This window comes from Epinephelus moara, chromosome 24 (genome assembly GCF_006386435.1).
Source record: "Epinephelus moara isolate mb chromosome 24, YSFRI_EMoa_1.0, whole genome shotgun sequence".
Taxonomy (NCBI): Eukaryota; Metazoa; Chordata; class Actinopteri; order Perciformes; family Serranidae; genus Epinephelus; species Epinephelus moara.
The window spans coordinates 23,941,469-23,963,459 of NC_065529.1; the positions used below are offsets into that span (position 1 = coordinate 23,941,469).

Here is a 21,991-nt window from a genome sequence, read left to right on the forward strand (position 1 = left end):
TGGAAGGAGCGGAGCTGAATAGATATTCGTTGTCTCAAATTAAACAGCCCCAGCCCTGAGATAAGTACAAATGGATGAGCTACCTCATATTTTATCCTGACACAGATCAAACCACTCCTAACAACAAGTGTACAGTTTTACTCCCAGCATGTCATGACTCATAATACATGTTCATGTGAATGTATAAGGGCATTTCTACAGTTGGCCCCTGATGCCATGAGTTACTAGTGCTATGCCGCCTTTTGGGATGCAAACACAAACGTCCTTTACACTTTGAAAGCCTTTTATTTGCTTTAAAGCTAATTAACCAGAAATGTTTCCTCTTTTTCTAGCTTTCATTCAGCATGTCTTAAATCTCTTGATGGGTGTTGCACATACTTTGAATTAGTTCATCTTTTGTGCTTTGCAGTGAAGTTAACACACTTTACAAGTGCTTCTCTCTTATAAACTCTCAGTTTCTTTGCTGGATGGATGCCCGAGATAATTGCTACAACAAAATGTGATTTGACACAGGGTACTTCTGCAGTGGTGTTACATTCTTAGTACTGACTGTGTGTTATCATTGATCCAGATCTCCTCTCGCCACTCCAGTCATTCACCATGGAAGTCAACTATCGGCATAAAAACATGAATGTTGTGAGTGCTCTTCTGGAGCGCCTATATAAACAATCTCTGACTTCTGTAGCTTTGTGATCTGAATTTTCAGAGAGAGTGATCCCTCTGTATGATGCACAAGAGAAATGGTTCTCAACACTTAATGCTGTATGTGGTGTGATGCTCCTAGTAGGCCTTAGCTTTCAGTCATTAGTTTGTATAGAAATGGTGAAATGTTATCCCCTTGGCCAAGAACATGCTGCACAGTGTTAAACATAACACTACTTGGTTTTTATTTTAGATCCCTTTTGACTTTTATTAGCTGGAGATTTATGTAACGTTTGGCATGATGAGGATATTCTTAGATATATTTTGCAGCCAGTTCTAAACTCACACTCAGATCTCAGACCATGTGGTGCTTTTTTCGATCAGATATGATTGTCTCACCTCACCATGATCGACAGCATCTGTGGTGTGTATCGAAAGGAACAACCTTGAGATGCTGACGGTGGATAATATTCATGGTGTAAAATTAAAATCCATTTTAGATAACGACCCATGTTTTTCTTATGTGTTGGCATTAAAAAGATGCATAAAATCTCACATGGTTGTGTTAAAAATTCACCTCTGCACACTCCAGTCTTAATCTTTCTAACCCTGTTTGACCTTCAAACAAACAGAGAAAAGATTCATGTTTTAGTTTCTACTATAACAACTTCTGTAACCAACATTCACCCACATGTTCCTTCTCTAATGCTGGTATTGAACTTCATTTTCTTTATTTAACAGCTGTTTGTCAAATTAATAATATAATAAATTCTTCTTTAGACCTCTTTTGTGGGATTTCTATCTTTATCACATATTCACACTGAAAAAACAAATCAGTCATATTTAAAGTATATATTTGAAGTCTTTATTTGGGTGCGTTGTCACAGTCGAGCACAGCTGTTGCAGCTGGCTGGCTGTGATATGTTTGTCCGCAGTGTTCAGCCTCACATCATTCAGCATGCTGAAATACACAGGACAGGGATGTTTATTAGCAACCACATACACAGTATCATAGAGTTACTCATGACCGCACTAGAGATCACATGAGAGGGCTATGTGAGGTCATCTTCAACAGAGGATTACATCCAGTCTCTTCTCAGATTAGTTCTTGTTGTAAAGCCTGCCGGCTAATTTTAATAAATACTTCTAAAGGTCATACAGTTCGGCAGCATACTGTAATATGAAATGTATTTAGTTTACTGACCTTGCTACCTTGATCCCTGGTGCGGATCCGGAGCTTGTTGACCTGCGATTCGGCCGTATCAGCCCTCTCCTCTGCATCATCAAGCTCATGCTGGAGCTTCCTGTACTTGGAGAGGTTGGTGTTTGCCTGCTCCTCCTGCAGAGTGGAGGAAACCACGAAAACCATTTAGTGTACAGTGAAGTGAAGAGGTGCTTAGGATAATTTATCACAGATAAATACTTCTAAACTGCTGATAGTGGACTCACCGCTTCCTCAGCCTGTCTCTTGAAACTCTTCAGCTTGACCTGCAGCTTGTCGATGAGGTCCTGCAGGCGGGCCAGGTTCTTCTTGTCTTCCTCAGCCTGCACAGACAGTACAGGTAGCTCTTACAAACATGCCTTCATATTTGACACCATAGCATGGCATATGTGCAAACACTCTGGTGGTTTACCTGGTAGGAGAGCTCTTTGATTCTCCTCTCATACTTGCGTACTCCCTTCTGATACTCTTGACTCTTCTTTTGCTCAACGTCCAATTCATTCTCCAGTTCTTTGACCTACCAGCAAGACCAGAAAATGACCAGCCAGTGTGAAAAGTCATGACCTGTTAAAAGGATCATCAGGTGACTACATCAACATTTAATTTGTCTAATCTCTCACCCTAGCTTCCAGCTTCTGGACCTGCTTCTTGCCGCCCTTGAGGGCGATCTGCTCAGCTTCGTCCAGACGCATCTGCAGATCCTTTATGGTCTGCTCCATGTTCTTCTTCATCCTCTCCAGATGGGCGCTGGTGTCCTGCTCCTTCTTCAGCTCCTCTGCCATCATTGCCGCCTACAAGAAGTCAGAGGATAAATGTTTAATGGTAATGGGTGGAAATCACTATCAAACTCCATGCAGATCCATTTTGAATTAGTGCAATGTCTTAAATCATGCACTTTGTATCTCATATATTCCAGATCTTACATCAGTGATGGCCTTTTTGGCCTTCTCCTCTGCATTGCGGCACTCCTGCACAGCATCATCCACCTCATTTGACAGTGTGGACAGATCATGCTCCAGTTTCTTCTTGTGGTTGATCAGCCCAGTGTTCTGCAGCAAAAGAGGCAGTTTGAAGAATCATTTCAGGATTAAAATATCAATTTCTTGTTTTCAATTTTTTCTTTTTTTCATTTGTGACACTAGCTGGGATTTAATGGAACCAAACATACCATCAATAATCACAGCAGCTGAACCAGAGAGCAACAAATATGCGAGAGATACTTGCTTCTGTAGGCTATTTACAGCTAACAAACACTATCCAGCCTGAAAATAAGTGACCATCCCTTTATTTATTTGAAGTGAATTATGAAGTGATTTATTTTTCATCCACTGCACGGGGGTTTTAAATGTTTTTCCTACCTGGGAGTGCAACAGGTTGACCCTCTCAGTGGCCTCAAGCAGCTCATGCTCAGCTAGCTTGCGTGCACGGTCGTTCTGCTCCAGCAGGGCCCTTAGCTCCTCCACCTCAGCAGCTAGCAGGTTATTGCGGCGCTCTGTCACCGCCACCTGCTCCCTCAGCTCCTCGTTCTTGTGAAGAGTGTCGTCCAGCTCCAACTGAATGTCCTGGACTCACAGATAACATACAAGCAAAAGATTTGGATGGATGGAATTTGTTCTGTGTACTAATGAATCTGTCACATCAGCTAAGTTCATCGACTGGCTGCTGGATGAACTCACCTTAATCTGAACCTGCAGGTTTCTCAGGAGTTTCTGGGACTCAGCGGCCTGCCTGTTGGCATGGCTCAGCTGCACCTCCATCTCATTCAGGTCGCCCTCCATCTTCTTCCTCAGGCGCACTGCCTCGTTGCGAGACTTGGCCTCGGCATCCAAGGTGGCCTGCATGGACTCCAGTGTTCTCTGGTGGTTGCGGCTAAAGACGTCATGGAGAGAAAACTGTTTGTACAGAGTGGTGATAGAATCACATCTCTGCTATATATAAGGACGAGTAATCAATGAATCTCACCGAAGGTTTTCAATTTCTTCATCCTTCTCTGCCAGCTTCCTGTCAACATCAGCCTTGATCTGGTTCAGCTCCAGCTGGATGCGGAGAGTTTTGCTTTCTTCATGCTCCAGAGTGCCCTGAGACAGACAGACACTTAAGCCTTAAGGATATTTTGTAGGTCTCCTCTGTCAAAAAAAAAAAAAAAAAAAAATCCCAGACTGCAAGAAAGAGGAAGTCAGAAAACTGCTTACTTCGGCTTCCTCCAGGGCAGCTTGAATCTCGCTTTTCTCCATGTCCAGACCCTTCTTTATTTTCTCCAGCTCACTGATGGTCTTCGCTCCCTGACTGATTTGATCGGTCAGGTCAGCGATCTCCTCTGGAGAAGCAGAGATAGAAATACTGTTTATATTTTGTATGAAGTCAAGGAAAAACTAGTCATTTGTTTTAAGGTAACCTTCTAACTGGATATTCATGATGTGAGCTACATCGTTAGGCACCTTGAAGGTTCTTGTTCTCCCTCTTGACAGTCTCCAGATGATCCAGGGTCTCCTCATAAGAGTTCTTCAGTTTGAAGAGCTCTGTGCTCAGACCACGCGACTCTTTTTGAGAGCTCTCCAGCTCTGCCTGGCACTCTTCATACTTCTGTTTCCACTCAGCCAGCACCTGGAGGAAACAACATGACCAATTTTTGCAGTGGAGCGAGAGTCATAAATTGGCGTTGTTGTAGATGATACCAGAACCCAATCCTACCAAGTCACCAGGTAATAAAACAGATGCGCAATAAAGTCATCTAACTAATTAGAATGACCGCTAATGCAATCCTCTCATAGCTGCCATCAGCTAATACCTTGTCAAAGTTGCGTTGCTTCTTGTCCAAGGCAGCGGCTGCAGCATTGGCACGCTCCAGATCAATAACCAGGTCCTCGATCTCTGTCTGGAGCCGATGTTTTGTCTTCTCCAGAGAAGAACACTTGGCATTGGAAGCCTCCACTGTCTCTTCAGCGTCCTGCAGACGTGTCACCAGCTTCTTCCTAAGAGAGAGGCAAACACATGTGATGTACATTCAAACAATCATTGTGTACAATCAGATTCTGCAAGTTAGAAATATATCTCACTCACTTGGCTTCCTCCAGTTCCTCAGTCCTCTGGATGGCGTCAGTTTCATACTTAGTCCTCCACTGAGCCACCTCAGCGTTAGCCTTGGACAGACTTCTCTGCATCTCAGCCTTGGCTTCCTGCTCCTCGTCGTACTGCTCTCTCAGAAGATCACAGTCGTGACGAGATGACTGCAGTGCATGAGCCAGGGCGGTCTTAGCCTTAAGAGACCAATGATGGTAGAGAGCAATTAGTTGAAATGGAGGAGCCCTGAATTTCTGCAGAGGTAGCAACCAGTTTTGTATATAACCACCACTGACGGATGCAGTGATAAGGAGCTGACCTTATTCTCCTCTTCCAGCTGTTTCTTGAGCTCCTCGACATTTTGGCCGAAGGAGTTCTTGGCACGCTGGAGCTGGGAGACCATGGATTCCCGCTCTTCAAGCTTCCTGCTCAACTCGGCTACACGGAGAGGAGAAAAAGGTATCTGTGTTATGAACTGCTCTGTGAAATCTGTTTGTGGATTTACCATAAAATGAAAGGTCCTTACCACTCTCGGACTGAGCACGGGCCTTTTGGGTTGTGGTGTCATTGAGCTGCCTCTGGAGCTCCTCAACCTTGGCTTTAGCCTCATTCATTTGGTCTTCATACAGGCGACACGTCTTCTCTGAAGTCGCCTGCAAAAAAGAGATAAACATTTTTTTGAAGGAACTGACCTAGTTTGGTCCCATACTACTTTAGATCTTATCCTTTTTTTCTACCTTGCCCTTTGAGAGCTGCTCCACAGTAGAGGCCAGATCATCAACCTCCATCTTTGCCTCGCTCCTCTCCTTCTCCAGCTTCTGCTTGACTCGCTGCAGACTGTCGATCTGCTCGCTCAGCTCTGCGACGCTGTCGGCGTGCTTCTTTCGCAAGGTAGCCGTCGTGGCCTCGTGGTGCAGCATGGCTTCCTCTAGGTCTCGGCGCATCTTCAGAAAATCCGTCTCTCTCTTCTTGTTGATCTCGATCTGGGCCGAGGTGGCCCCACCAGCCTCTTCCAGGCGCTCGCTTAGCTCTTCGAGCTCACGAGCCACATCTCCACGCTGCTTTTCTACTTTGGCCCTGCAAGCCCGGTCAGCCTCCAGTTCCTCCTCCAGCTCCTCTGTGCGAGCCTGGACAAAAGCAATGGTCAGTTATTTTGTCAAACTGATGTCATATGACAGCTATAGTAGAGATGAAGAGACTAGTTTCACCAGTAGCTCCTTTATCTTCTTCTGGAGCTGATTTACTAAGGCTTGCTCATCTTCAATCCTTGAGCTCATCGCATTTATTTCAAAGTCTTTCCTGGTAAAAAAAACAAAAACATTTGGCAATCATTATTAATCATTACTTCTTAATGACAAGATCATGTTTTCCCGTGAATATATATGAAAACTCACTTTTTCAGGACCTCTTCAAGTTGTTGCTTGTCATTCTCCAAATCCATAACCGACTCCAAGGAGAGTTTCAGATCTCCCTCCAGCTTACGTTTGGCCCGTTCCAGGTCCAAACGCACCTTCTTCTCCTGTTCCAGTGATCCCTCCAGCTGATGCACAGGAAGAAGGTTGTAAATTTTACATATTATGCATATGATATGTCACCACCTGTGCTTTTTCAGATCATAAATAAACTCACATCATCTACTTGTTGCTCCAGCTTTGCCTTGGCTTTGGTCAGACTGTTGACTTTGTCTTCTTCTGCCTGCAAGTCATCCAGAGTCTGCTGGTGAGCCTCCTGAAGAGCCTTCTTCTCTTTGGTCAACTTCAGTATGGTTTCATCTAGAACTGCCATTTCCTCAATCAGGTTCTTCACCTGCAGGCCAGAGGAAGAAAATATATGTGACACTCATGAAATGTTTATGGCCTGTAAGCGCCATCTGGAGGCAACTCACTCCTTTTCCAGTTTCCTTACCTTGTTTTCAGTGGCATGTTTCTCCTTTTCCACTTTAGCCAGTGTGATCTCCAGATCATCAATGTCTTTCTTCAGCTCAGCGCACTCGTCCTCGAGCTTGCGCTTCTTGGCGAGCACATTAGCGTTCATCTCCTCCTCGTCATCCAGCCTTTCCATGAGTTCTTTCACTTTGGCCTCCAGCTGGATCTTAGTTTTGATGAGTAGGTCACAGCGGTCCTCAGCATCTGCAAGATTGTCCTGCTCCTACAGAGGAGAAAGAGAATGTTTTCAGTGCATTCCCACAGTACTATCTGTTTTTCCAAAAGCTGGATATGTGAATAAATGAAGTGTGCCACTTACTGCCTGCAGCTGTAGAGAGAGATCATTCTTCTCTTGGACCAGGCTGACCTGTCTCTCCTCCAGCTCTTTGCGTTTGACCTCAGATTTCTCCAGAGCCTCCTTCAGCTTGGCCATCTCCTCCTTCAGAGCGACCAGTTCTTTCTCGGTGGCAGCACTTTTCAGTAGAGGCTTGATTTTGAAGAAGAGCTTCATCCAGGGCCAGTGCTTGACAGCATTGAAGGCCCGGATGTTCCACTGGATTATCATCAGAGCCTCCCTGTACACAAGATGAAATAAAATTCAGGGATTAGAAGATTTTTCTTAAAACAAGACCAGTGATTCCCAATCAGGTACACTTCTTCTCCAGCAATTACCATGGCATACACAGAAATATTGAGATGTAGTTCAAGTAAAATAAAAAAATTATGATTTGACTGAAGTATATAAATCCACATACAAAGTCAGCTCGAACACTTGAACACCACAGTTTGGGATTGAGAGTGCATGAAAACTAGTTAACAAGCAAGTAGAAATGTCTAAACAAGGGATGCTCGGTTTGCTTTGACGCTTTTGGGTCACTTCTGCAAAATGAATTCCCAGTGTGAATAAATTTATTTTCATTGTAAATCAGAAAATGATCAACAGGTCACCCAGCACCCTATCGCCCGTGGCCTGAGGATCACTGGTCTAAACAGTTAACTAAAAGTATGTGATAAATAATTAAAAATGGCTAAGAGCAATAATAATAAATTAACATTTAAATGGTTGAAAAATACTTAAGTAGTCTAAAAACTAAACAGTTGAAACTGTTAGCTAAAAGTAATGAATAAATGATTTAAGTAGTAAGCTAAGTAACTGATAAATGGTTGAAATAGTTAGCTAACAGATAAACAGTTTACCTAGTTAGCTAAAAGTATTGGATAAATGGTTAAAAATAGCTAAGAGTAATAAATAGACAGTTTAAATAGTAAAAAAATAACGCTTAAAATGGTTGAAAAAAACCTTAAGTAGCTGAAAAACTAAACAGTTGGAACTGTTAGTTAAGTTGCTTTATACATTGATTGAAGCACTTAGCTAAAAGTAATAAAATAATGGCTGAACAGTTAGCTAAAATTAGCAGATAAATGGTTAGCTAAAAGTACTGTATGAAACAATGGTTGAAGAAGTTAGCTAAAAGTAATGAATAAATTATTTAAGAAGTAAGTTAAGATAAGTAATTGATAAATGGTTGAAATAGTTAGCTAACACATAAACAGTTTACCCAGTTAGCTAAAAGTACTGGATAAATGGTTGTAACATGTAGCTTTGCCACTAATATTACAGATGCAAACTTGATTAAATCAAGCTAAATATTTGCAGTTCATTTGTTTAAACAAATATTGTGCCTGTATGTACTTTTATATAGCTAATAATGTTAGCATAGCTTATTAAAAATGCACACATTTGGTACATGTCTGGTGGTGGTATGGATGAAGAGGTAGATATGAGTTCATCTGACGGGGCGGTGGAGGGGCGACCACTGTTAAAACCAGCAGAAGTGAAGTTCAGATCAAGTTAAGAGAAGAAGGTCAGAAAGATTTATCCTGGAGTTCCCCGTTTATTTATTTAGTTACTTATTCTGGAACTAATCCTGCTGCTATCCACTCTCTTGTATCTAATCATACACAGAGGGATGCGTAATGAAATCATACACCTAATGCTGCTTTTGATGTTTCACGACTGTGACCAAACAGGGTTACCAGATTGATTTGGTCTCAGTAGAATGGCGTCTTGCAGCCCTAAATATGGACCCAGAGCAGACTGGTCAAGGACTCCCTGTCAGTGTTTAGAGGGTGAGTTTGAGTGAGCGTGCACACGTCGGGGTGGGAGGTGAGGGTGGGGGAGCTGATTGCATTTTTGACATGACTCCATGCCGGGTGCCTCTCAAAGGTGAGCGTCTGTGTTTATTTAGAAACCAAAGCCCTCTGTCTGACGGCCGACTTTAATCCTCTGTCACCCGCCACATATCCCATCAATGCACTCACTTAGAAGTACAGGCGCCGCGGACAAAAGGGGCCAGGGGCCATCGGGCATCCAGGGAGGGGGCCGGGGGTTGTATTTTTAGGGAGGGCCCGAGCAGCTGCCACTTGACACATGTCGCCACCTGGCTCTGAGGACACCGTCAGCATTGTTTAATTTATAGAGAGTGGATAGAGAGAATGGCCGGAGACCTGCAAGAGGGGTGTGTGTATGTATGTGCCCGTGTGTGTGAGTGTGTGTGAGAGAGGGATGGAGCCCTTATTAACAGTAAGGCCACACACATGCCTGGTAACCATACATGGACAAGCACACGCCTCACACACGCCGATAACACTGCCCTTGCATACCACACATACTAGAGCGAGGGAGTGAACACTAAGGTATAGTGTGTCACAAGCTGAAAGGCTCGCAGCTGATTGTGTTGCTATTGAACCTGTTCAGAAAAGCAACTGTTGGGGGAGGTCTTTTTGTTTGTATTCATGTCTTCACCTTCCTGCGAGGTATTAAGATTCCTCCACATATGCATACATTTTATATTCAGTTGGCTTTATTTTAAAAAAGTGAGTTTGTCAACAAAAGTTATCTTACTTCATTTCCATGATCTTATTCAGCTCCATCCTCATGAGTCTGCCACGAGCGGCTGCCTGCAGCAGCATCAGGACTTTGGCCAGACGCTCATCCCTCAGTTCTTCGAGGTGACCCAGCAGGCCTGCTTTGAAGAACACCTACATGAGGCCAAGACGCCGGGGGGGGGGGGGCAATGAAACAATTATTAAATCTGACAGCACTTTTATGAAAAATTTAAACAACCTCATCATAAAACATGTTTATAAGACTTTATTAATCCTACACCAAGAAAATTCACACATTACAGCAGCTTAAAAGTCAGAAGAAATGACTGAGTGGTAAATAAGGATGAAAAATATAAATTAGATAAAATTTGAAAAAGTAATAATCATGTAAAATCTTTACACACTATATACACATCTCACTTATACAGATACTGTATATCCACGATTGACAGTTGCATAGTTGAAACCATGAAAACTGAGAATCGATCACACACATTTAGAGATAATATTATAGATTTATTACCAGCGTTGGGAGTAACTTTGTAATTCCATTACTTTTGGTGGCTTTTATTGCCTTTATTACGGTGCAGCTTCAGACTGACAGGAAGGGGGGAGAGAGAATGGGCATGACATGCAGCAAAGGGCTGTAGGTTGGAATTGAACCCAAGCCACTGCAAAGGCTAAATGGGGCGGACACTCTACTCGCTAAGCCAGAGTTGCCCTACTACTTACTTTTTAAAATCAAATATTGCAATTACAATTACTGAATTTTAAATGGGCTTGTTGCTCATTACTTATGTCTTGATCATAGCTGACAATGCAGCGTATTCCCCAGACTTTTTCCAGGTTATGATCTAACTTCACCCAACCTTACAGCAGCGCAATGAATGACATGTATCAATCAATCAGGATTAGACCGTCACTGCACATAATTGTGAAGCAATTTGAGCTTGTTGTCTTGTAAGATACAGACATTATATTTCAGTCCTTGAGATCAAGAACAAAAAATATATTGTTGTGGTGCATGTGCTGTGCTTGTGTTTTATTGTTCCACTATACTGTTCATTATACTGATAGTGGGTACAATCTGAGATAACAATTTACAGTTGATTTGTGTCACAGCAACACTAAAAAAATACAGCTAAATGTGTATAAATAAGAAAATTGAAGCAGATATTTAAAGGAATGCAAAAGTTACATTCCTCAGTAACTAATGACTTTTATATGCTAACTGGTAAAGTAATTCAATTTGTTTTGAGAGAAGTAACTGCAACTTATTCCTACTTTGCAGTAACTTGCACAGCACTGAATCACACGCTGATTTAAAAAAAAAAATGCTATCACACTATCCATTCTTTAAATAAAGTTTAATTTAGCTTTTCCCTCCACTGGCTATTTTGCCATTCACGGCTCTGCTTTACACAATCTGCTACTTCCTACCTTTGTGTGTCCAAATCTAAACTGGCTTTGGTCGATTTCCAGGGAGGCCAGCAGCTTCTCTGCAGCCTTCCTGCTGTCCATGAACTTATCATCTGGGATGGCATGGGGGTCCAGGATGCGGTAGCTGAATACATGAAAAAAAAAAAAAAGGAGCGTTTTAGGACAGATTATCACTCTGATTCCGAGTCCATACCATGTAATGCAGAAGTGATCTAAACGTGAGCTGTACCGCTGTTTAAATTCAGCGTAGAGGATGCGGTTGGGAAAGCCTTTTCTGCAGATCCTGATGCCTTCCAGCACACCATTGCAGCGCAGCTGGTGCAGCACCAGGAATGCATCCATGATCCCTGCGCAGAGCACATTTCAAACGTAAGTCTAGACCAGTTTTGTTTAGCTCGAGATGATGTATGAGGATTATGCTGTGTGTTACCTGGAGTCTTGGTCTCATTAGGGATGATGCAGCGAACAAAGTGTGGCTGGGTGCTGCGGAGATTGGTCATCAGCTTATTCAGGTTTTCCTGTTGGAGAAACATAAATGAAGTTAAACAATAATACCTCCACCACAATTAAAACACCACTCACTGCAAAAAATAACAGCAAAATCTTGATGTAAAACACTTAATTCTGCCAGACTTTATGTTCCTCACACGTGAAATCCTTGATGTAAAGGAGAGAGGAGCCAGCACAGACTTAAAGTGATGTTCATGTGATCATTGCCCTAAACATCACTGCAAGTCTTAACTGCCTCCGTCCCAGCTCCGTCCCAAGTTCTCGCACCACACAAAACATGGAAAAACCTCTGTCTGCTTTCACCTGCATCAGTAATGGAATATTTTATTCTGTGTCTTCAGTCTCACCTTGTGAAGCTGAGACACGGTCTGGAAGGAGGCGGCCTTCTTCCTCTTCTCCTTGCTGCCACTCTTGTGTTCGGGCACTGCAAGGTAATTAGCAAAGTCATTCATTTGACCTCCTTAAGGTGCTACCGTCTTCTGTCAGACTCCTGTTTACTGTACCTGCATCCGAAGCAACATAATTTTCGTACAGAGAAGCTAGCAGCTTGTTGGAGGATTTCCGGAAACACGCCACTACCGTCTCATTCAGTGGGTCCTTATTTTTGTCCAGCCAGCCAATAATGTTATATGGTACCTATAAAAACAGCGGGGACATCCATCTTACTGAATTCTGTTTCTAAGGATTCATTAATCTAAGGATTAACTCAGAAAACACTTACCACTCCGGCATAGTGCACCAGCTCAAAATGCGTCTCGTACTTGCGCTTCTTGTCCGGCCTTGGCTTTTGGAAATTAGGTGATTTGCCAATGTGATTGTCATACAACTTGGCTTTAAAGCTGCTGTCTGTGGCCTTGGGGAACATGCACTCCTCTTCAAGGATGGACATGATGCCCAGCGGCTGGAGGAAGAGCAGAGTGTTAAGTACGTCTCTGTGAAACTCATTTATGATTCAATTTCATCCGTTATGTGACAAAACACTCTCTCTACCTTTTCAATGAGATCAATGCAGGCTTGAAGGTCCAGCCCGAAGTCGATAAAGGTCCATTCGATGCCCTCCCTCTTGTACTCCTCCTGCTCCAGGATGAACATGTGGTGGTTGAAAAACTGTTGCAGTTTCTCATTGGTGAAGTTGATGCACAGCTGCTCAAAGCTGTTGAACTGCAATGAAAGAGGAACAGGTGTTCAGGGGAAGCGTTAGAAGTGAGCAGCATGAAAAACATGTCACAGAGATTCACCCTGCAGTAGAGCTAATTCATCACGATAAGAAAGGACGAGGCACAAACAGAGCACCTGTTGATATCTAACCAAAATATGGAAACAGGAAACCAGTCTGACAGTAAATAGTTATTCATAAATCTATTCTAAATTTAAAATAATAATAATAATAATAATAATGCTGTATGGATGAACTTACTTCAAAGATCTCAAACCCAGCGATGTCCAGCACCCCTATGAAGTACTGGCGAGGCAGGGAGGTGTACAGGGTGCGGTTGATCCGTCCCACAAGCCATTTGAACATGCGGTCATATGTGGCTTTGGCCAGAGCACCAACAGCATAGTTAACCTACAACACCCACCCACCCACCCACACACACACACACACACACATACACACACACACACACACAGAAGGAATACAGCTGTCATTCACATGAATAGCTTCTGTTGCTTAGATACCAGATTCCACGGTGTGTGAAGTGGCGAGTGTATTGATCGACTGGGGATTAAGAAGCTGTTCCTCATCAGCATACTAGTCGTCCAGCAGAATGAAGGGAAGCTGAACACACTGAATTTTTCTTTCCATCCTGTAAAGTACGTTTGACACCGCAGTTCTGCTTTTACATGTTTGACATGTCGTGCCTTATTTTTCACTTCATATTACAGAGAAATTATCTCATTCATTCTCTCTCTGGGTATCAAAATAATGACACACAGACCAAACAGACGACGCATCTCCTCACCTGTTCGACATTCTGTCCCTTCACCACATATTCATTCCCCACCTTCACCCTTGGGTGCAGGAGGCCCTTGATGAGATCAGCTGAACTGACGCCCATCAGGTACGAGGCCTTGTCCGCACCTGGTGACCAAACAGGACAAAAAAAAAAAAAAATCATAAATTTGCTTTTAAATCAGATTCCATGCCAAACGTCTTGTTATTGGTTCTTACTTTCAGTGCCGTCAGCCTCCGCCTGCTCCTCGCGCTGCTTTTGCTTGAATTTCATGTTGCCGAAGTGCATGATGGCTCCAACTATTTTATAGCAGCCATACTTCTCTTCGGCCAGGAAGCCAAGGATGTCCATGGCGTGCTGTAAAAAAGCCCAAGATAAATCCTCTCACAACCTCACAAACCTATGTCTAATCTAAATCAATGCGCTCTATTAAAATGCAGCTGGATTTCCCTCCATGTGGACAAAATAAAAGCTCTTACGTCAGTGGCCATCAGCTCCTGTCCGTCATCCAAGTTCTCCACGGTGGTCACGCCCTGGGAGCAGAAGTGGTAGTCGTACGGGTTGGAGGACACCAGCAGCATGTCTGGAACACAGAGTTTACAGGATCACGTAGCAGTCCTGCAAAAGTACGTATTAAAATATCCAAAGCAGCCAGAATGACTAACCTAACAGTTCTGGTTTCTTCTGCGACATGATCTGGTAGTAGATGTGGTAGCTCCTCTCACCAGGCTGCTGAAATATCACTCTGGATTTTTCCAGAAGATCTGAAGGGCAGAAATGAGAGAGGCATGTTCATATTAGGCATGGAACAAGAAGAGAAACACATGATGATGATGATGGATGCATGTTTGACAATTAACTCACATATATCAATATCAGCCGAGGCCAGTTTGCCAGTAGGTCCGAAGTGGATCCTGATGAACTTGCCCTGCGGAGGATATATATCTTAAATGCTCCAGACATTGTTAAAAAAAAAAAAAAAAAAAAAATACCTCAACATTTAGCATTTAGTTCAATTTATGTTTAAATTGAAGTTGCTGTTTTGTTTTTGCTTGGTTTTTTTTCTTCAAAAATTTAAACATGTCTTCAAATACACATTAACATGAATCCAACATATCATTAGCAAAGATGAATCTATTGATTAAAAAATAATTTACAGCACACGGCACTGATCATTTAACATTAAACCATGACATATATTGTAGGCCCAGTTTAATATGCAACTCAATTTTATACAATATATGTAGGGCAGTCCCTGCTGTCTCTTATTTATTCCATTCATTTAACCTTTATTTAACCAGAAGTTCCACTGAGATTGAAAATCTCTTTTACAAGAGAGACCTGGCCAAGGCAGCAGCCGATCAGAACACATTAAAACGCAACAAATACAACATGTAATACAAAAAATGAAATTAAATAAAACAACAACTATTCGAGTATAGTGGCCTCTCAAGAAAAACACACACGTCTCTGTCACCACATTATTTATGATGCCCATAAATTCATCAGTGGATATAAGTGTTTCTAATTTTAGATCAGTTAAGGGGTCCTTGGCCTGAAAAGCCCTGATGTGTGACTATATACAGGGGATTTTCCAGGTACTCACAAAACGGGATGAGTTGTCATTTCTCAGCGTTTTGGCGTTACCAAACGCCTCCATGGCAGGGTTCGCCTCAATGATCTGATCCTCAAGAGTCCCCTAGGAGAGAGGATTAAAAGTTGTTTTTTGTTTTTTTTAAACCAATTTCCAGTCTGCTTCTATTAGCTGTTAAACATAATGTGGGTGCATTATATTTTTTTTCTGCAGCTTAAACCTACCCCTGTTCTGGTGGCAGGACCTTGCTGCAAAAGAATAAATAAATAAAAAAGAATGAGTCTCCTGTCATATAAAGCATGATTGAAAAATGCTTTCACAAGCAAAGGGAAACATCATAACCAGCTGGAAAATTAGATAGTGGTTGTTAAAGCTGTGGTAAAAAAACCAATGGCCACCTTGTTTTATATGATGAAGTGTGGTGAACGCAGGGGAGAAAAAGGAAAAATGAAACACAGAAAAGTCAAAAGCAAAACTTAAAGCAAAGGGAAAGATAATGGAAAATTTTGAACAATAAAAAAACAAGGAAAAAATGACATGGAAAGGGAAAAAGAAAAATAATTAAAAACCAATAAGAAAGAGTAAAGTGGCTGGAGAGGGCTACACAACACATGAGGGTAAAGACTCAGACATGAATGTAATCAGTTCTCACAATCACCATTTCAACAGTGAGGAAAATGTATGGACAAGGTTTAAAGGGGAAACACTGAAGGATTCCTGGGACTAAAAAAAAAAAAAAACATGAAGAAAATAAAAATAAAATACAGCAAAAAAAGCTGGGAAACAAAATTGTTGCCACATCAGCCTTACTCCTTTTTTGGCAGTTGTTTCCCCAATGGCTGCCACAATGGCAAAATACTGAATGACACGTTTCGTGTTGACAGTTTTGCCAGCACCGGATTCTCCGCTATAGGAGTGTGAAAAAATAACAAAGTGTACATACAACAGGTAAAAACTGGTGGTCACGAAACTGGTAATGGTTTTGTAAATTTATATAATTACACTGCTTGTTACAAAAAAGAAAAAAAGTGAATAACAGATTTCAGTAAAGCCAAAAACTGTGGAGGAAAAAAATATCACATCTTTAAAGTGGTTGTGTGTGGACGGTCTACATGTTCTATGGCTGCTTATACAGTTACAATCTGTCTGTTTGTTCTCTAATTTGTGACAAGACAATAAAACATATCAGTTTAAATCAGATGATACTTACGTGATGAGCATGGACTGGTTCTCCCGATCTGAAGAAGAGAACATACATTTGACTGATGAGTATGCACCATTGAAAGAAACTAGATGTTTTAACATAAAAAAAGTCTTTTTTTTAAGTTGACTGAACTTGATTAGCAATTTCAGAATAATTAAAAAGCAATCTTAATTCAGTTGTACTTAAACTCAGGATTTAAGTACAACTGAATTAAGATTAAGTTTATATGACTAGAAAAATTTATTTCTTTTGAATCATGACAAAATTACTTTTATTTGTTTTAACTTAAAATAGTTGTGTGTCTGGGTTGCCTTAAAAATTTTAATTTCACCAAACTTAAAGAGACAAGCTTCTTTTTACACTGAATACTTTGCACACTTTATATTCAGAGAGTTTATATTCGGTGTATGAATGTGCTAATGTGCACTGTGTGTGGTTATATTTTAGTGTACACTCACTGCGCAGCATGTCATTATATGCACTGTCTGCGATGGAGTAGATGTGCGGCGGAGCCTCAGTGCGGCGTTTGCCTTTGTAGGCAGCGACCACAGGGGCTGTGTAGACGGGCAGCCATTTGTATGGATTTACCGTCACACAGAAGAGCCCGGAGTAGGTCTGAGGAAAAAAGGACATAACCCACTGTGATGCATCACCTGAAGGCAAAATTACCAGTTCTGCTGCTGACAGGTTGACATTGCTCAAGCCTTCAGTTGAACTCTGTAATTTAATCTGGGTAATCATGCCTCTTCAGGGAACATGGAAACATGGGAGAGGGGAAGTACCATCAGTCCATAAAGGGAGACTCACATAGATCATCCAGGCGGAGTAGCGTTTGCGCAGGTTGAACAGCACAGAAGCCTCGTTGAGGTGTGTCAGCATGGCCATGTCTTCGATCATGTCATACTTAGGAGGGTTCATCTGCTGGATGTCACATTCCTTCACTGTCAGGGTCTAAAGGGATGGACGCAGGCAGTCATGAGAAGGGAACATGGGATTTTACTGTACTGCTGGAGATGAGGTGTAATGGTTCAGGTTTTCATTCATTGCTGCATGCAGAGGGATGACCACTTACCCTCCCATCTTTGGTGTCAACAATGACTTTGTCACCGCTGATCTCCTTGATCTCAATCTCAATGTACGCCTCTTTATCATCAGGGATCCAGGCTCGCTTCTTACCTAAGAGCACAGCACAGAGGGTGCACTGAGTGGGATGATGTGGGGACACAGCAAAACTCTTCATTATGCAAATATTGGCAGACACATCAAATTTAAATATCACACAAATTAGCCTGTGGCATAAATATTCATCCGCAAGTGTGTTATTGTAGAAATTATTTAAAAACTTTATTCATATAGCAGTTTTCAAATAATGTTAAAAATAAAATAGGGAAAAGTTATAACATTTTACTTCTACAAACAGCTGGGTGAAATTATTTCATTTGTTTAATAAAGTAATGTTGTTTATATATATTTTGCCATGTTTCCAGACTGTTTCTTTAAAAACTCTGCAACAAATACACCTGCGATGACAAACAGATATCTCACACCATCAGCCGCATGTTTGCCTTATTTAAATACAAACACGACTTTCACATTGAATCAAAAACTGAATTAATTTCTAACATGCATATATTGTAGATGTGTTTTATCCTAAAAGTTTCCGCTTCTTTGAACTCTCCTCATCAGGCCTACCGTCAAAAGCGACAGTCTGCACCGCCATCAGCTCCAGGTCCGTTTTGCGTAAAAACGGTGCAGCCTCCCCGAAGTCCTTCATGTCATAGCGCGGCATGGTGGCAGCTCCTCGCCGGTCCCCAAAAGCGGACGCACCAGTGATATGAGGAATTCCTTTGGTAAGAAAACAAAGCTTTGCGTTAGGGTCAGTAGTTCTTTATGTGTTACAGCTGTTTCTTTGTTTTAACTTCACCCCTCCATGAAAGCGCTGCTTGTGCGTAAAGAGCGCAGATCCTCTATCACAAAGTGAGAACAATACAGAAACCTACAACGCGTTAACTGACACGTGCCAGCAAAAGTCAACAGTATAACCATACTGCTGTAAATCAAATTAATACTCTACAGGACGCTTTAAAGGGCAGCCAGCCCGCGCGTAAAATGTGATCAACCTACCAAACCAAAGGCAAAAAGTTGTCCACTGACCTCAGGACGACCACAACGAAATAACAGCCTGGTGAGATGTGCCCTCCTTTATACTGTGTTTCTCAAGGTCACGGTCAGTGGACATTTGTCACTCATTAGCATATGCCACCTCCTCCGGCGCCTATTGGTGCTGAGCGCCTGTCTCAATTGACACAAAAGGAAAGCTACGTTTTTGTCATTGCGCTAAACCCAAGCCGGCTATTTTTGTATCCCAGTTATTTTATGCACTGTACACACTGCGAGGGGAGTGGGACAGGGTTGCATTTGGAGCATCCCTGTAGGGGGGAATTTTTTCACTCTGTAGATTTTGAAGGGCAGTGCATCATTGTGTCTACCAGGACTGTGATTTGGGTCCACACACAGAAACAAAAACTGGAAAATAAATTGAATATTCTCAGAAAAAAAACACTGAATTAAAATGCAGAGAATATTAAAATAAAATTAAAGTGACAGTCATTAGTTTTAAGTGCACACCCAGAATTTGCTTACCGTCTTTATCCACCTTCAACCTCCTGATAAACACAAAGTAACTCTTCCCACATCAGGTGACTGCGATGCTTATGAACTCACGTTGGCCTCTAAGTAATAGCCCAAAGTGCCAACAGGGATGTTTGCTATTGTGTGTGGCCACAGAGGATGCAACCTTAGAAGAGATTATTTCAGGAGCTGTGTGGCATTAAACATGCTACTATAAATACACAACATTATATTAATAGAGAGAAACATGGCGCGTGGCTCCTAATACACAATGAAGTGCCTCATGTGAATTTAAAAGCAAAGAACATGAGTGACGATTAATTCAAGATATGTGATCAAAGACTTTAAATTTAATTTTAGTGTATAAGAATGTTTCGATGAAGCTGCAGCCAGCGATATGTAGAGCTGAAGCACTATGGGCCTCAGATGGAAATAAGAAGTATCTTGCTAACTATCCGCTGGTGGCACAGTGTTTTATATTGTTGCTGCGGTAATTCTGTGTATCCAGTAATTCTGGCATTAGCAGAGTGCCTCTTACACTCTGGTTCCACCAGATCTGACCTTCAGAGCAAGGGGAGAGGTTGGTGCCTGGTATGAGAGCAGGGTGACAGTGCAGCACGGGGGGAGGGAAAGGGGACCACAGTTTCTCAGAATAGACAAAGCCAGAGTCCAGCATTCCTGATAGGGAGATTGACTGTTAACTGTTGGCTGCGTCGAATTCTGCAAAAGCCACGTAGATAAGCTGAAGACGGTCTGCTGCCAACGGAGACACTGTAACTTTTACAAACCCGGAGAGGCGACAGGCCGTCTTTAGTACGACAGAGAGGGTTTGCTCTGTTTTCTCTCAACACACTCAAACACACACAGAGAGAAACGAGAAAACAAACTAAACGTCTTGACTTGAGGGGCGGCCATCTTTGTTGACGCTGTTATCTGTTGCCGTGGCAGACTGAGAGGTGTTTCCGTGATGGCTCAAACTTTCTTGGGCATCAGTTAGATAGAGCGGGCCTGAGCTATTCTGGGACAAGGGGCTCTTCAGAGAGGCAGAGGCTGGTTTATGTACTATGTCACTTGCTGCACCATTTCAAAAGCTGGCATGCTGATAACACATGAGGAGGAGATGAATCCCAAAGTCCCCGGAGCTGCCGTCTTTAAATAAGTCCACATACTTCGGCACGTAAACACACACACACAAACACGTAGTGAAGTGCATGCAGCAGCGTTTGCGTCGTCCCCCAGCACATCTCTCTGCACTGCTATACTGCAGCCCACTGCAACAGCTGACTTCTCCGAGCCACAGCTCTCCTTACATCCCCAGTGTTCCTCAAAATCATTTAGACCCTAATGTGGTGAGGCCCATTGATGCTCATGTTTTCATTATTACACATTTGTGCAGCTTTGAATATCTTCCCCGTATAAAATGACCAAACCGACATCCAGCTGTAGGCCTCAGCCCCAACATGCCGGGACCAAGTCCTCGCTTCATTCTGCTGGACTGGCCGGCCGACAGTTTGGTGATGTGCAAGTAAGGAGCCGACATTTTGGGCATCAAGACTTGATCTGGGGGTCTGTCACAGTTGTTTTAGATCATCATGCACCGAATGCCAGCAGGCTTAGGCAGCGGGATGGGGAGAGATCGGGAATTATGACTGCAGTCATTCTCAGCAGTGTTTAATCGCACTCGACAGTCACCTCTCTCCCCATGTTCGACTCCTGCACAGGTGGAACTGTTCATCAGAGGCAACACAAAATGTTACTACACTAAAATAATCGCACGGCTTTTAAAATTCAAATCCTACTGTAATTTTTTTTTTTAAAGAATTGTGTAACGATCACTGTGTATTGTCTGATTTCTTTTGACTTGTCAATTGATCACTCTAAATTTAAAGCAGTTTGAGATGCATTTATTTTTGCTTTTTTTTTTTTTAAATTGAATTTACTACATTAACATACACATTTACAATTTGTCAGAAATGTGTGTATATTACCAACCATAGCAGAAAAGAATTACAGCAGTACATAGTTTCTATACAATTTTCAAGTCATTCAAATTTATGAGTTTCCAAAAATGAGTTGCATGTCTTGTCACAAAGCTGAGAATTAAGGTTTATCATCATTATTATTACTATTATAATAAACATTAATTTCATTATACATAACATTCAATTTCTGGAAAGGTGCACTTGCATTTGTCTATCTCTGTGTATTAGAGCTGCAAATAATAATATTGTCATTGTCGACTAATCTGTCAATTACTTTCTCAATTAATCGATTAGTTATTTGGTCTAATGTGTATTAAATGTAAGAAAACAGTAGAAATGTCAAGCATTGTTTCCCAAAGCCCAGGAAGACGTCCTCAAATGTCTAGCTTTGTCCACAACCCAAAGATATTCAGTTAACTGTCATAGAAGAGTGAAGAAACCAGGAGCAATTCATTATTTTTTCTAAAAAAAATACTCAAACTGATTAATCGGTTATCAAATTAGTTTGTGGTTAATTGTCGACAACTCATTGATTAATTGTTGCAGCTCTACTATATGTCTGTCTAATCATTTTTGAGCCTCCCACAAACTCTGATAAAATCAGTGCAGATTTTTTCACTGCAAAACGACTTAAGAAATGTTACTATAACTGTACAGCACAGTATATACTGTATAATACAGTACGTACTGTACTGAGCTTTGTGCGCTTTGTCCTTGATTTTATATATCATCTCGTTCGTCTGTTTTATAAGCTCATTTTCTTCCGTCTCCTTCTGTAAAACTTACTGTATACAAGTTTGCTTGCTTGCCGGCTGAAGAGCACACATATTAAGATCCCTATCTTGCTCTATAGCAGTAACCTAAAAATGGGCGGTGGAGCAGTGTTTCATTTTGGATCAAAGCATTCATCGAGGGTGGATATTTCTGTAATCGCCTC

General features: G+C 41.9%; 1 protein-coding gene across 2 annotated transcripts; it reads right to left on the reverse strand.

The window, feature by feature from the left end:
- Window positions 1-883: 883 nt before the first annotated feature.
- On the reverse strand, window positions 884-18,619 carry myh7ba (myosin, heavy chain 7B, cardiac muscle, beta a). 2 transcript variants are annotated; one of them, XM_050039465.1, is made up of 44 exons: window positions 18,566-18,619; window positions 18,134-18,286; window positions 17,514-17,617; window positions 17,249-17,392; window positions 16,900-17,056; window positions 16,448-16,475; window positions 16,048-16,144; window positions 15,462-15,485; window positions 15,250-15,342; window positions 14,508-14,571; window positions 14,309-14,407; window positions 14,123-14,226; window positions 13,862-14,000; window positions 13,653-13,771; window positions 13,106-13,255; window positions 12,679-12,849; window positions 12,410-12,589; window positions 12,192-12,324; window positions 12,036-12,112; window positions 11,609-11,696; window positions 11,408-11,525; window positions 11,179-11,302; window positions 9,755-9,891; window positions 7,169-7,424; window positions 6,830-7,072; window positions 6,554-6,730; window positions 6,319-6,464; window positions 6,133-6,223; window positions 5,662-6,051; window positions 5,451-5,577; window positions 5,244-5,362; window positions 4,925-5,121; window positions 4,653-4,836; window positions 4,303-4,468; window positions 4,057-4,181; window positions 3,827-3,942; window positions 3,541-3,733; window positions 3,223-3,426; window positions 2,788-2,913; window positions 2,485-2,655; window positions 2,277-2,381; window positions 2,092-2,187; window positions 1,847-1,981; window positions 884-1,603 (listed from the first exon to the last, which is right to left on the reverse strand). In XM_050039465.1, exons 2-44 carry the CDS (start codon window positions 18,228-18,230, stop codon window positions 1,592-1,594), a joined length of 5,826 nt encoding a protein of 1,941 aa, XP_049895422.1. In that variant the 5' UTR covers window positions 18,231-18,286; window positions 18,566-18,619; the 3' UTR covers window positions 884-1,591. The 2 variants fall into 2 exon arrangements, with proteins under 2 accessions (XP_049895422.1, XP_049895421.1); XM_050039464.1 differs by lacking the exons at window positions 16,048-16,144; window positions 17,249-17,392; window positions 17,514-17,617; window positions 18,134-18,286; window positions 18,566-18,619 and having other exon boundaries at window positions 16,900-16,987.
- Window positions 18,620-21,991: the final 3,372 nt, after the last annotated feature.